Source organism: Elaeis guineensis, chromosome 12 (assembly GCF_000442705.2).
Source record: "Elaeis guineensis isolate ETL-2024a chromosome 12, EG11, whole genome shotgun sequence".
Classification (NCBI taxonomy): Eukaryota; Viridiplantae; Streptophyta; class Magnoliopsida; order Arecales; family Arecaceae; genus Elaeis; species Elaeis guineensis.
In genome coordinates this window covers 12,410,816-12,426,689 of record NC_026004.2, presented here as the reverse complement: position 1 = coordinate 12,426,689, position 15,874 = coordinate 12,410,816, and the positions used below count along the sequence as shown (strand labels likewise).

General features: G+C 38.3%; 1 protein-coding gene and 1 long non-coding RNA gene across 2 annotated transcripts; one reads left to right on the top strand and one right to left on the bottom strand.

The window, feature by feature from the left end:
• Nucleotides 1–2,448: 2,448 nt before the first annotated feature.
• Nucleotides 2,449–6,330, top strand: LOC140852964 (uncharacterized). Its single transcript, XR_012136023.1, has 3 exons — nt 2,449–2,998; nt 3,223–3,284; nt 3,764–6,330. It is a non-coding gene; the product is annotated as an uncharacterized lncRNA (long non-coding RNA).
• A 1,666-nt stretch (nt 6,331–7,996) lies between these two features.
• LOC105055160 (rop guanine nucleotide exchange factor 1) lies at nt 7,997–15,278 on the bottom strand. The gene is made up of 5 exons (XM_073247084.1): nt 14,670–15,278; nt 14,380–14,496; nt 13,752–14,290; nt 9,065–9,415; nt 7,997–8,709 (listed from the first exon to the last, which is right to left on the bottom strand). The coding sequence occupies exons 1-5, from the start codon at nt 14,980–14,982 to the stop codon at nt 8,281–8,283; spliced, it is 1,749 nt and encodes a 582-aa protein (XP_073103185.1). The 5' UTR covers nt 14,983–15,278; the 3' UTR covers nt 7,997–8,280.
• Between the last annotated feature and the right edge of the window lie 596 nt (nt 15,279–15,874).

The window sequence follows — 15,874 nt, the reverse complement described above, 5'->3', positions numbered from 1 at the left end:
TCCTTTACTTATACTAGTGCAGTCTGACCTACAAAGTTCTGGTGGCATTTCTTTTCTAGTCAAAAAAAGATTATGATTTTCTCAAAATAACCATAGCTAGTAAAAATAATAAGTTGGAAAAGCTAAAATGTTTTTAAAGCTAGATTTTAATTTTTCTATCAACTTTGTTTTTGCTTCACCTAATTCTTCAATGACTATGAGTTATGCTTGATCAAAATCTTATTCAAAATGAATTAAAACCACCTAAGCTGATCAATCTTGATGCCCAGATATTATTATAGGCCTTTGTCCACTGCATACAACAAACCCTTTAAAATGAGTTCACCTTTGTAGTACACTTCAAGTGCTTAATTTTGGTGCATGACACATTAAAGACTAATGCTAGATGAGAAATTTATCTTTTAGATGCGATGGATCTTGGTCAAAAATCTTATTCAATTTTATTGAGGTGGTTAGAGGGGTCCACAACAGATCTTGCAATCCTCTTGAATCATCCTATTGAGGTGCTCTGCCACTGATGCAAATGATCTTGAACCCAAATTGCATTTATATAAGTGCTTATCCTAATTATTTAGGATTTTTGTTGAAGGTTATATGTTATTTGAGCATTTTCAATTAGGGATGAAAGTGGTCTGGATATTATATATCCGGATCCGTTTCTATATCCGAATCAATCCAGATATAGAAAGAAGATCTGACTAATATCCGCATCCATATTCATATTCATCAAAGAAAAATAGATATGAATGTGAATAGATAACTATCTGATCTATATCCAAATATCTGAATCTACATATAATCCTATATAATTTTATATGATACTTATTAATTTTTATAAAAAATATACAACTATATAATATATTTTTAACTTGATTTATCATATATTTAGTAATATGTTTGACTTTATAGTCATAAAGTTTAATTATTTAAATTATATCTGTCATTATATTTATACATTCAGTATCCGAATTATATTTGTATCCGTTTAAAATAAATATGGATATAAATTTTTGCATCCAAATAATATCCGGATATATATTTATATTCTTTAGATAAAATAAATATGGATATGAATATGCTGGTATTTGATCCGATTTTAGCCCTATTTCTAATAGAAAGTTTGAACTTTCAAATGTACAATTTAGTACTACCCTAGTATAATAAGTAGCATTTTTTTATCTTCATAAGAATAGAAAATTATCATATTTTGAATTCATTGACATTGTTTGGTTAGCCAATAAGACAAGCATAGGATAGAAATTTTTAAACATATATTGAATTAGGTCTCTCTTATGCACATACTATATAGAATTATCAGGCTTAATTTTTTTATTAAGTTTTTAAAATAGAAAACAGAAATTATGATATAGTACGGCATAATTCTCTTTATTGCAAGTAAAATTATGATAAAATATGCAATATGCATATAGATATATCAGCATATATATATATATATATATATATATATATATATATATATATATATATATATATATATATATATATATATATATATATATGAAACAAATAATCTTCCTACTATTATTACTTAATTCAATCATATTCTATCTATAAATTCTACTAGTTCAAAAGGAAATATAAAATAACTCATGGTACCTCCCTTACATCTTCAATGTCAGCTCATATAAGAATATTTGCTGAATAAAACATGCATAGGTTCCAAACAAAATCTAACTTAATCCATGGTGCATAGCTCCATTATATCTTCAACATAGCTCTGCAATCACTTTTTTGGAAGATGGGGAAGTTATAGTAATAGGACTTGATATACATGTCAGATACTCAACTCAATCTAAAAGCTTAAAACACTAGATTTTGAGCCCAATCATCATTGTATATATTTCTGCTTCTTACTAATTACTCAATGTAGGGCTAAATTTTTTACATGATCCTCAACATTATTGTCAAAATATGATATTCTGGGTATGTACCATAGCAACAATGAAATAAATGCTTATTATCCTTCAGCTTGTCCACCAGAACTCTATCTCTTCCCTGGAACTGAAGGCATACTTATCCCTAATGACACAAAGGAAAGAGGACCAATCATGAATGAGGCTCTACTCCAACTCTAATCCTACCGACTGCGCCTGTTCCACATCTGCACCCCAACTTTAACAAAACATACCTTAAGATTCCCCACAATTCTCATTATACTAATTAATTGGAGACTCTAATGCCCATGCATCAAGTCACCAAAGCTGGGTTACTCAATATCGCGCGTTTTTTTGTCCTATCCTATAAAATAAGAATTAAAAAGAAAAAAAGGTCGTTAGTCTTTCATCTCAGCTCCAAAGAAAAAGCGAAGTAATAAAAGAAGGCCTGTGAAAGTATGGCCTCGACGAGGGAGCGTATGTGTAGTTGTCGAAGGATAGATATATAGGAAGATTGGTCCTACCTTTTTACATGGTGGTTAACTATCAACACATGGTGGAGAAATCATTACACCTTACACCTCTTTCTCTCTTTCTCTCCGTCTCCAATATTATTGTGTGCAGTGTGCCCCTACCCGTCCGTGTATGTGCGCGCGGAGTCAATGGCGGATGATTTATTCCAATCTTCTCATTGTTTGTCCCACCTTCTCCCCACAAGAAAATAGAACAATCCCATATCCACCCTAAACCTTCCCTGTATATTTCTCTTCTTCTCGATTTCTGCTTGCTTCCTTTTCCTGTATTCTTCCTCTCCTTGTTCTTCACATCTAGACTCCTGTTACTCTATGGATACCTTCCCATACCTTCCTTTTCATAGCAATGGTGAGCTGTCATATGGGTTTGTCAAAGGGCTTCTTACAGAGTTCATTGGCATTCTGTCCACCTCCATCAGGGCCAACCTGATATGGAGTGGAGGTAGAAATGGAGGTGGGCAACCTGCCAAGGGAGCTCTGTTGGATTCTCTTTGTAAGACCTATGTGATGAGTGGATTAATCTAACATTCAAGTTCATGTGTTCTCTAAACAGTGGAGAAAGAGATAAAGGTAAGCACAAGTACTCATTAATTGGATCCTTACTGCAGCATCTCTCATTTATTTGCTTTGTTTCCATGGCTGCCATCATGCAATATCATGATGCGTTGCATTGACTATCCATTTTTATGATTGTCCTCGGTTATTATGTTTTTTAACAAAATTATCTGTGGCCAAACTCATAATGCAACTATTCACATACATTACTCTTTCTTTTTTCCATTTTGTTTTTCTAGCGAAGGGACATCCACTGATTCATGCAGGAGTGAGAGGAATGGACGAAGTCATGAAAGTTCAGGTGCTGCTAACAACTGAAGCTTCCTTTCTGCATTTTGCCCCAACCATTGATTGAGAAAATGAAAGGGTCAAAAGTTGCGCTGCAAAAGCCCAGTTTTATTTTTCTTGCCTTTTGGGTTTTCCAGTCTCCAAAACCATATAAAAACAAATTAATATTTAGTTCTTCTGGAATTCTTTCTTTTGGTCCCAAATGCAAAAGCATTCTTGCTTTCTGTCTCCATTGAATCGGGAGACATAACTGGCCTTTCTTTTCTAGCTGCTGCTTCTTCTCTCATCCCGCTCCTCCCTTTTCTCTCTTTTTTTTTTTTTTTTTCTTTTTTTGTTTTTGGAATGAAGCTCCTTCTTTTAATTTTCTTTCAAACGGAAAAAAGAACAAGAGAATATTAATATGGGATCGATGCTTAGATGACCACTTCAACTTTTATAAAATCTAATTCCTGCTACCTTTTTATTTTCTCTTCCTACTTTGTTTCTTAATAGATACTTCACTCGGTTGAGGTTTTCATGCCGTACACTATGGGCTTTCAGAGAAAGGAAAGAGACGATGGTAATACATCGAGACATGTATCCCTCATCGATGTTACTAAATAAATTAATACGGTAAGTAGAATACACTCACGAATCCTCCTATAAATATTGCGCATCTTGAGAAAAGATACCTCAGAGATATCTTGATCTCCCCGCATCCAAAGAGGAGCAATCACAATTGGAAGGTACAAAAATATTAGTTTAAATTGCTGCTTGAGCTTGCTGCAGAAATTTTTAATTTCAAATATTGCAAATTAGTTCTAAAAGCTGCGAAAAAAAAAATATTTAAGTTCAGCCCTACCACTAATGAAACAGTTCATAAAATTATCATTTAATTAGCATCACACCTACACATGTACGCATGCAATAAATTGCCTGAATACAATATGCCACAAATTTGCATGAATAGGAAAGTAGGGTTCACTGTACTGGAAGGGATAAATGTTTCAAGTCTTGCACTCGCTTAAGGTGTGTTCGGTTATAAGGAAAAATGAAAGAAACTTGTTTTCTCATTAATATCTAAATTTCTACTTGTTTGCTCCATTATTTAGAATTTTATAACTAAATTTCCAAAAAAAAATTCTTTCTGTGAAAATTTTATTTTTTTCGTTTATAATTTTTTTAACCAAACAACCCTTTTAAATTTTCATAACTTATGACCTAATGTTAGTCGACCTCAAGTTTGCAATTACTATGCAGTGGATTCAAGTTTGGTTATTCTTGGTCTTTTATCATTGTCCAAATTCTCCATCTGATATCTCTGTTTCTATTTTCTTCTCGATGTTACAATGGAGGGTGCAAGTTCTATGCTGCACACTCTAATGATGACTTGTGTAATATTCTAACTCCAGACTCTTTAGATGGTGAACAGCCTTAAACAAAGACTGTTCATCTAGCTGTAAATATTATTTCTTCAACAATAAAATCTGGATGGCTTTTGCCCCTTTTCTACTCAAAAAAAAAACTTAAGACCTAATGTATGTCTTTTCTCCATCAAAGAATGAAAGCTACGTGAACAAATTCACAAGGCGTGAAAGAAGCACCAAGGATCACGCGGAAATCGAAATGTAACCGGGCAAGAGAAAAGCTATCATTTCTGGCCCTTTGTTTATGCTCGGGTGGTCAAAGGAGCGTGCATGGCTTGGTCGAAGCACGGGGATACTTTGTGGTCAAAACCTCATGGCCTCTTTGTCGCTGTGTAGTCTGGACCATCTAGGTTTTGGTCCTTCTGGATACAAAATCCAGGCTTTGATATGAAGCAACCAAACTTTACAAGACAGCGCAAGCTGATTCTGATTCATTGTATACCACATTTAGATGCATAATAAATTGCTAGGCCAATCATGTCGAGGTAAAGAACAACAACTTGTCTCTAGCTCTATGTATTTCCAAAGTTTCAATCCAGCCTAAAGAGGAGAAAGTTGCCAGCGGAAAGAAAACTTTCATGTTAAGACATTACAGTTTGATGTGTTAAAGATAGATATCATCCTTCAATATGTTTATCTATTGTGCATTTTTGTACCTTCCCAATATAAAAAACCAAAGTTATAAATCATCTGCAATTTTTTTACTTTTCTAATAATTCCAATTAAGAACAAAATCTTTATGATGTTCATGCTCCTATAATCTACCAGACTTAATGGTGACATGCTTTTGAGGTTCTTAGGTTATGTTTCGTTGCTGGTTAGAAGGGTGGATAATTTAAAGTTATCTAGTCAACCCGCCAAACATCACTAAATCATCCAAAAGTAGTGGATAAATTTATTTGATCAAAGATCCACATAAGACTATTTCAAAAGAAGATGAGATAAAAGTAACTATGTAAGCTCCTTTGTTCTTTTTCCTCTTAGCTTTTTCACAACTTTATTCCATTAACCATGGGACCATCAAACAAACAGCGAATAATTTTTTTGCTATTAAGAGGCATTCAAATGCATTCTCAATCAACCATAAAATGGACATATTTCTCTCCACACAATTTGTATCTTTCAAATGCTTTTTCTTTTCTTTTCCTTTTTTTTTTTTCCTTTAATATGCTATCATTTTCATGGTCCTTGCTTCGAATTCTTTTATGCAAATGTCCCCACCTTAGAATGTGCTCTCTGGATTACTTTTGCTTTTGTCAGAAGGATTTATCCTGCAACAGGACCACTAAAAATAGCCAAGTGCATCGAGGCAGAATTCGCTGCGTGGCCTCTTCCATGGCTGACACAAGATTGGTCCATGTCGGTGCAAGGTGTGTGGGGGGCATGGGACAAAAGATCGTAGCCTTAACTTGCAAAGCCCCACCGGCCGAGTACGTACACATACCTCAGTACTGCGTTACGTTGGCGTGGCAGAGATGGTCCATCCTTTTAATCTTAAGTTCGGAAGCAAAAGCTTATAGGTTCAAGCATTACACGAGTTAGGCGGACTAAATTGGGGAGCGCGGTTAATAATTCTTTGCAGTACGTAGCAGTCTCCATGCCCTGAGTTGTAAAAGATTCTTACCATCGAATTATGTAAAGAATTTTAATAGAACGAACAAATATTTTGGTGAGGTTTCTCTTGATCAAGTTTGCAGCCGGTGGGAGGAATTTTCAACAACGAGCAACGTAATCTATTTTGGTGAAAGATCTGTTTGGATTTTTCTACAGAATTAGACTGAAAATTCTGTAAGATTTATGCATTGGAGCAGCACAACCGACGAGATCACAGGTTATACGCTGTATTCCTAAAATATCCATAAATAACTTTGGAGTGAATGGATATAATCTATTATTTGTAAAAACCTACATATTCACCTAGGAAAATTATCCAAAAGATGTTATTTGGATTCTTTGATCTCGTGTACGTATCGAAGATCAATTCATAAATAGTCAATGCAGAGCTAAATACATCCTCGTGTGGGTTTTATAGGGTAGATGCAGAAGGATCATGTAGATCCTCATCTTTATTCTACTTGTTTGATATACTTTCTCAACTTTTTTTTTGTAATCCCATATTGATCTCACCATGATGATTCTAAAGGATTGTCTACATGTGACTGATTTCTCTTGCCACCAAAAACAAAAGGACGAAAGTATCGTTAAGACTCCAAACCCAAGGTCCAATCCAATGTTTCTCATCCCCATGCAAGCTCTCCGCTGCTTTCAGAACTCTTGATGCCTGAACTGGTGTTAAACAATACTCCTGATGCCTGAACTGGTGTTAAACAATACTCCTGATGCCTGAACTGGAGTCAACAATACCTTTGATGCCCGAACTGGTGTTAAACAATACCATATGGACGATCTCGAATGATCTAGAATATAACTCCAGTCCAGAAAAAACAGAAGAGAACCCCAGGCAGCAGGGCCTGTCCTTGCTAGAATCAAACCCTCGGTTCCGAATGGGAGGAAGATATCATAAATTGACAACTCTGAGCTTATGTGAACACCGTGGGAGATTACATGTCCACCGCCAAGACTACATTTCTCAGCACCTCTTTGCGGGTCATATTTCCCAATGTATCTACCATATAAGGGAAGGGGTGCTCAAAAGCACAGCAACACCATCCCAGGAATCACTAGCAGGATCCGTCTCTGGCAGAAGTAGAAAAATAGAACTTGAGTACTCCCCAAAGATCAGGACCTTTCTTTTGTCATCTTTCAGCTTTGAGCAGTCTAAAGACCAAGCGCAAATATCTCTTCAGAATATGTAATCAATATTCAAAGCATCAGCTTGATCAACACTTGCATCCCACAAAATGAAAATAATTTAATATGAAATGAAAATCTTAACCTGATAGAGCATTTACAAGATCATGCATATACAGTGCCATCAACTTTTGGAGATCATTTATCTCAAACAAAGATAAAGGAGACTAGAAAACCTCAAGAGAGTAACAGTACTATTTTCAGAGAAAAAGTGGGGGGAACCACCTCACATTTCAGTAGGGAGATGAAAGGACATTAAAGGAGCAACAGCTTATCTACAGACAAAGATTCAAGAAATCACTAAGTGATATCACCTGTTAAAATCTATGATCGCATGGTTGGTTCTTATATGCTATCAGTTAGCATCATGACTGGGTGATCCAGGAACAAACAAAAGCCACTTTCTGTGGCTTGATAACTGTCAGGTACTTGGGCATGTCTTTTCTGCGACTGGAAGTTCATATAAACATGATCCTCTTAAGAGGTACAGTTGCTGACTACCAAAAAATTAAAAAGAAGTATCCTTGAACATCAATTAGATTCCAAATGCAACAACTTTCTTTACAACCAACTGTTCAGTTTCAGTCATAATAGGTAGCACGGACATATACAGGATGGTCACTTCCAATGGAGAATTAAGAAAAGCCTGAATCATGTTATTTCTATACAGGAATAAGTGACCAACCTGACAAGCACCAGCTTACGCCTCTTCCTCAATGCTTTCCATTGGATGAATTTTGTACTGACCCATCTCTTGCTAAGTGCATTCTACTGGATTTGTTTCTTCACAATTCAGTCCCTTTCAGGGGCATCTCCTGCATCTCTCCTTGCACTCAGGTTTCTGGTATACAACCGCACCCTCTCCACCTCACCAGATATGAATTTTCCCTCTTTATCATCATGCTGTCCTCGGAGGTTGATCTTACTTACAGAAGGATGTGCTCTTCCCGGGCTTCCAATCACTGGAGTGGAAGAACAAAGTGTAGGTGTGGCAAATGGAGAGGCATAGGGGGTGTTCTGGATAGAGAAGGGGCTAGGCGAGATCCTTTTTTGAATGGGCAGTCCTCCAAGCCCTCGATTAAATATAGAAACAGATTCTGCAGCCGCACATCTCTTTGTTGCATCATCCACAAAAATTAGATCATCTATCCTTGCCATTATGTTAAATGCCAAGCTCTCCATGACCCTTGAGTAACTCTCAAGGATTGATTGCCCCACATCCTACAAAACAATTTTAAACCAGAAAAAAAGGGAACATTATGTGCTGTTGATTCAAATAATCTACTGATAGTCAAAACCCATGCTGTTAACCAAGATACACATGCCCAGTTAGAAGGGATCTCCTAGTACGACCCATCCAAAATTGGTTGATTGCTTGAATGTTTTAGAGAAAGTGCACATAAATTAAGCTGAAGATTGAGAAATTTAACTTCTGAAACTCCATGGAAATCTTTTTCCTTTTTCCATTGATTAGTCATTATACCATTTAGTATAACAAGAATGTCTACCAAAAGGACATATGGCAAAATATAGATCAGAGAGAATAAATATAGTTCAGAGAGAATACGAGAACAACCTTATTGTACTGAATCTTGTACATATCTAAAACAGTCTGTGGGAGACCAGGGTACCGAATTCTCAAGCTCTGCAAAAGACACTCAGCTCGTTGTGCAAGAAACTGACTTCTTTCATAATCACTTACTAGACCCTTGACCTTCCCACCCCATGACGACTTCTTTGCTTTTGATTGAGGATTTCCTTTGTGGCCTTTCAACCTCCAAACATGTATGGCTGCCTCAAATCTGTTTGCTACTTCCAGAGTATGATGCTCAGACGACAGGTCCAAGCAATCCAGGAGACATTCTGGTGAAAATTGATCAGCTGTTATATAGCGGTAGATGATCTCACCTAAACAGGATTTTCCATTCTGCAGGTACATGAAATAGAAAAGGCTCAGTCTGATCAGTAATAAACCCACTTGAACTGCTTGCCAGTTACCATCCTTTTTGAAACTTATAAAGATAATTCATAATTTTACGAAGATACACTTGATTGAAATGTTGGTAAGAATTATGAGATAGAAGAAAATTTAGGAAAAAAGCATGTTTTTAGAAGGCATATGTGCATTACGTGGCTATCACAAACCAGATCATCAAAAACAATAGGAGCGTTCCTAGGTGTTTTTCTCTTTAGAAGTTATAAAATTGCTAGTATGGCGAACTTAAAAGAAACCAAAAATCTAAAACTAGTGTTCCTTTTCTTTTTTGTAAGCAGTTCATAAATAACATAAGGATGTTTCTAAGTCAGTACACATGTCAGTTCCCTAGATGTCCATGATACAAACGTCTGGCTCGCTTTCCTCACTAAAGCTGAATGCACATACACAAGATCACACACCCACACAGGCATCTGCATGCACATGCACATCCACCTATGCAGGCACAATCTCTCATCCACACAAAAGAGAAAAGAAGAAATTTAACAGCAATTATCAAAGTCAGTTCACATCATTTTTGCAGGATAACTTTCTCAAACAGGATACTTTCGTGTCTTCTTAGAACCAGACATGCCAAAACTAATCCATATTAAAGCCAAAATGAGAGCAAACTATTTTTGCTTCAGTGTATGTTGTCTCCTTCATTACTTGGGAAAAAAAATATTGCTGATGCATGGCAGAGGAGAAAAAACAGCTAGCAAATTCTGTATATAATTAAGAATGAAAATAGCCAACATTTGAACAAGATGGAGAAAGATGCAAGAAAGAGTTGAATTTGACCAACAGAGATAAGGAAAACCAAGATTCTGTAAAAACCAGTTTCAGACAGGAGCGAACATGCAAACAAGAAATCTAATGTGACTGGGATGAACAATGTCCTTTTTTAAAAAGAAAAAAAAGGAAAAAACAATCAACTAAAATTTCAGAACACTGTGAACACTGAGTTGCATGCCAACTCTCTAAAGATGATGATTTTAGGAAACAAAGAATTATTTGCCAATGCACAAACAGGGTGTTAAATTATTCTCTTTCTGATCCATTTGGGCACCCAACTTTTAACTCTGAGTAACAATTGGTGACTTGAATGCTGACAATCAGCAAAAAGCTGGCCTAGATTCAGAAATAATGAAAGGTTTTACTCATGAATGAAAATGATTTAGAATGATAGGAGTTCCCTGTGGAGGCCACGACACTAGATTCCTCCCTTTTTTTCTAATGATATATGATGATTTTATTCCTCTAACAGATTAAAGTCTCACCTGTCAGCCATTCTCCCCATAGCCACAAGAATTGTGACCTTGTTAATTAAATTCTTAACTCATTTAGAGACCATAGAGCCCATAATTTAGTTTTCATGATATTAATAACACCAACTGGCTTCCCAGTGAACTATCTGGTTCTACAAGATTAAGCTATATTTCAAGTTTTCTACCTTATATTTCATCAGAAACCTTGAATGGTGCTTTTCCTTTGTCTTCTAATTATATTTACATATTCTGATGCATTTATTTTTGATCTTCATGCAATTTTGGTGATCAAAGGTCCTCATATTGGGGCTTCTCTGGTATTATGTGCCCTAGCTCACCCTTTAATCATAATCCATTTACCATTGTTGTATGAATGTTATTTAAGCTTTTCTTAGCATCTTAGTTGTCCCTTTCTGTGGGGACACACTTGGGTCTGGCCAGTGCATTGCCAGCTTGACTTAACCTGTATTTTGATGAGCTGAACCAAGCAAGTTACTGTTGAATCATGCTGAGCTTGGACTGTCATCCTGTGAACCTGATTGCTATTCTCAACCTAGCCAAACACAGCCCCACCCCAACCCCTCGCAGGTGCCCACAAAAAGAGAAAAAGGTATGCATGCATTGAATCGTAATCTAGGTGTTAACAAACAAAGGCTATAGTACAACAAATGAAACTCACGTGTTACTCGAATTCCATGCAAGGAGTTTATAGATGTACTTATTCAATTTCTTAGTCTCTCTAAATAAAATAAAAACTAGCCATTTCATAAAACAGCTTGGACTGCGACCGGTTGGTTTGAGTTGAAATCAGCCATAGCTTGCCCAAAGGATGACTTGGGCGAACCCTTGTTTGGCTACGGCAGTGGACCATACTAGGATTGCGGCTAGTGGGGCTAAGATTGGGCTGGTCTGCCTTGCCTCAGGCCTTCATCAGTGTGGGCCAATCTAGTACACAGCCCAACCCCTTCAATGTCCACATGTACCTTTTGGAGATTATTCACCCATTCTAGGTTACAAAACTTTCATCTTAGATTCTTAGCACAGCTGGTATTTAGAAATTGGTATTCTCTCTTTCAAGTTCCATACCTTTCTCTAGAGGCCCTGATACACTTTACTGCCCTTAGTTGTGATGATGGTCCACAAGTGGAACAAAGATTCTGCCCTGATCCGAACCTCAGTAGGACCAAATATCACCAACTAAAAGGTGATCTGCAAGTAATATTTGGTTTCAGCTGTGAGCATTACTTCTTAGTCCATTGTTCCTTAAATTCACATGTAGCTTTATCAGTACTCATGTCAAGGCAAATCTATACATAGCAAGCATGAAAGGTTGGCTCATCAAGGAATTCCTCTAGATATTCGATAGCTCCATATCATGATAATGGGCAATTTACCAAGAAACCTCCTATTTGCACCTCATCTATTCCTACAAATTGGCATTGTTGGGATAGCAAATGTGAACTTATATTAGTTTTTACTTCCAAGAAAGTAGGTTATTAAAGTAAACATCTCTGAACAATCAAACACTAGCACCCCGCTATCTACAGGTTTGCTAATTGTAATAAGTGCTAATAAGTTCTGATAGTTTTTTTTTTTTTTTTGCCTCATCCTCTTCCAATACTACTTTTGTTATTTACAATAAGCTCCTTTTTTACTCCTGAAAGGCTTCTAATAGCTCCAGACAAAACATGTACTTGCTACAAATAAGCATCATTAATGCCATTTTTCCACCATCCTGGTTGCATGTGTTGTAGTTGTATTCTAAGATTGTTATCTCATAGCTTGACCACATTCATTAACTGTTGAAGCCACCTTTTCTACTTACTAGTCCTTTTGCAATAGTTATAGTTCCTCCCTCATGTCATTTGGGCCTTTGGATTTTGACATGTCTTAGAAGAAGCCTATTATGCATCTACAATGGCTCATTGCTCATCTTTTCCTTCCCAGCCTTGTGTTTCATTTTAGTCAATTTCTAGCACTTTCTAATTTGAAGTCAGTCCTAACCCATAACTTGACATTCACAAATTCATTTTCTACTATCTAGTTAGAAACTAAACATTGCTGTCAGAGTCATATCTTAATCTTCTTGATATGAGTCTGTTATGAAGATAATTGAGATTCCACATAGGACTACTTGGTTTACTACATAAGCCTCTTTGTATACGGGGTAATGCTGCATACATCTGACCCTCCCTAGACCCCACCCTTCTTTTTTACCTTCCTAAAACCCAGTAAACATATCTCTTTTCTACTGATTATATTACCGAATAGCTGGCTATACTCACTTGTATATCCTTTGTTCTGACCCAAACTAACTCTTGGATATGGATATCTTCGATTATACATTCTTGAGCAAGGAGGATAGTGATGTGATGAGGTTTATATACAAGAGATAAAGAGTTCTCATATTTCCAGATTCCTTAAGCAACCTCCAATTGCATTCTTCATACTCCACATGTGCCTTTTCCAGCAACACCCTTGATGACCATGTCATTCTTGAAAATAATCCTTCTAATAAGCCTTCGTCCTCTCTTTCTCCATCACCCTTCTACTTCTTTGGGCCATCTTTTTCTCCTTGTTACATGAACTGACCACCAAATTGCACATCTATGATATGCCTAATGTGGATTCAATTTCCACCATCATTTGTCTGGATAACATTCTTGGCCTTCATCTACTTCTAAAACCACTTCTACCTTCCATATGATTGCCATTGACAAGAAAGAAGTATAACAGAAAAATATGTAACAATATAAATATGCCAGCCCAAATGCAGCACTTACCTTGTAAAGATTCAACATATGCAAATACATCCATTAATAAAAATCACTGAATTGCAGGCCTCATCTACGTCACTAAGTAGTAGTGGACTAAAATTTAAATCCAAATGTTACAAACTAGAAACATGCTTGTTAGCACACTTCATCGAGATTCAGATATATCCAATTGTTTTATCCTATATAGTTTCCAATTAAGCAGATTCAAAGTTGTATCAGAAGTCATAATTTACATATTTATACCTTTGGCAATGTCTCCAAGTAGACATAAGGGATTTCCATTTCGGCAAGCACCCCACTGTTGATTGCCATAGCCGCCTTGAGTATCTGATTTGCACAATCCCTACACTGCTGCAATTTCTTCCTGGCATCCTCAGACAGACCATTTGGCAGGACCCGTGGGCATGGGAGCCACCATTTCTCTTCCTGCCTCATAGACGGCCTCCCAAACGAAGAAGGGTATGCCCCACTTCCATCCTCATCAGCATCGGCAACCAGGATCCCCCGATCGACATACCAGAACTCAGTCTCCCGGAACCCATCCAGCATCCCAAGAAGCATCGCATCGAGCTTTCTGAGCGCCGGGAGGTTCATGTAGAGATCGGTGCGGGGACGAGGGACCATCACCTCAAAGGTCCCCCCGCCGGGAAATTCTTGGAGAGAAGGGACGAGTTCCACTATGGAATCACTCACACATAAAAGCCATTCCATCTCCCGGCGCCACATTGCCTTCTTCTGTGCCGCCAGCGGCTCCAGCCTCCACAGCTCCCCAAACACGGTAGCTGAACTCAATTTCCCCAAAAAAAGTCAACAAAGATCACAAAAAATGAAAAAAAAAAAAACAGAGGAAAAAAAGAGAAATTTATGTCACCAGAGAGATTTGTGATGGCATTTGAGATCGCAAGCGCCGTGCAAACCCCTTTTCCGCCGCCGGACATGTCTTCACCGAGAAGAAGCTTCGCAAATCGCTCCTTCATCATCTCCACTTCTGGAGAAAAATTAATCCATCAATTAATAAAAATGAGAACAACGACAGCAAAAATGCAGTGGATCTTCTTCCGGATCTCAAACTAGATGCGATTATTTTGGTTCTTTAAACCCAAAAAAAATGCACATTGCTCATTTTGAGAGAGAAAAATTAGGAAAATATAGACAACGAACCAGAAAAGTCCGTCTCCCGCTTCTCTAGCTTCGCGTCCCAGAACACCACATCCCCACCGGGCATCAGCGCCCGGGCCGCCACCGCGGCGGCGGTGGCTGCCCGGGGCTTCTCTCCCGCCGGCGCCGCGGCCAGCGGCGAGGACGCGAAGGAGCTGGACGCCCCGGCGGCCGATGAAGAGGCGCCACCGGCACCGCCGCCGCCGCGGTACCTCCGGCCGGAGAAATCACTAGAACTCTCCGACTCACTCACATCCGCGCTCGGGCTGTAGCTCCCGCACCGCTCGTCCGACGCCTCCGAGGACACGCTCCCCATTCCCCCACCCGAAAACCCTAGCCCTGTAAACCCGATCCAGTTTACCGCCGGCTGCTGAGATCAGTGATCCTTCCCGCTCGTTTCCGCCGTGGACGTCTCGGATCGTATCTCGTACAAGGTAGGCCTTCGGACCGCGACAGTGGGCAAAAGGAGTAAAGGACTGAACTAGAGAGAGAAAGTAGAGTTACAAGGGAAGCAGAAGAAGAAGAAGGCGCCAACCAACTGCTCTATTTCTCTCTAACCCTCTCTCTCTCTAAAACTCTCTGTCTCTTTCTCTCTCTAAGATTCTCTCTCCATCGGCCTTCCATCTTCGTTTCTGCTGGAAAAGCAAAAGAGCAAACGCTTGCAGGCGGCTTCTTTCCTTTCCGTATCACCAGCCCGACATGACGCGCTCTTTCTTTAATGTTAAATTTTCTTTTTCCTTTTTACAGTTTTACCCTTGATTCCTTGTGGTGGGGCCCAGTGTTACTGTGGCTGGATCATCCGACACGTCAGAGAAAAATGTCAACGTGGACGTCGGATCTCGGCCGGTCGGACCACGACGCTTCTGAACGCCACGTAAGTGCACCGGTAATAGGATTGTTATACATAGTACGTTTTGGGCAAGTCCTGTTTGTTGTGGGGCCCGTTTTCTGGGAGTGGGGTATATCTTGCGGGTGTCGTTTGGGTGTCCGTGGATTTTAAAGAGTACGATCGTGGGACGTGTGTTCGACCCGTAGGTTCAGGACGAACACCGGACAAGCGGGATGCCGCCGAAAGAGACGGTTCCATCTGTTTGCCGTGAGAAAAATGTTACGAAGCCCAATAAGGTGACCAACCCATTCCTCAAGATAAGCTTGGCTTGATAATTTTTACATCAACGCACTTTTACTTTCCCTTTTGTTTGATAGAA

Coding starts and splice junctions, on each gene's coding strand:
- LOC105055160 (XM_073247084.1), bottom strand. CDS start 14,982: ATGGGGAGCGTGTCCTCGGAGGCGTCGGACGAGCGGTGCGGGAGCTAC. Junction 9,416..13,751: donor ACTTGGAGACATTGCCAAAG/GTATAAATATGT, acceptor ATGTACCTGCAG/AATGGAAAATCCTGTTTAGG. Junction 8,710..9,064: donor ACAAGATTCAGTACAATAAG/GTTGTTCTCGTA, acceptor ATTGTTTTGTAG/GATGTGGGGCAATCAATCCT.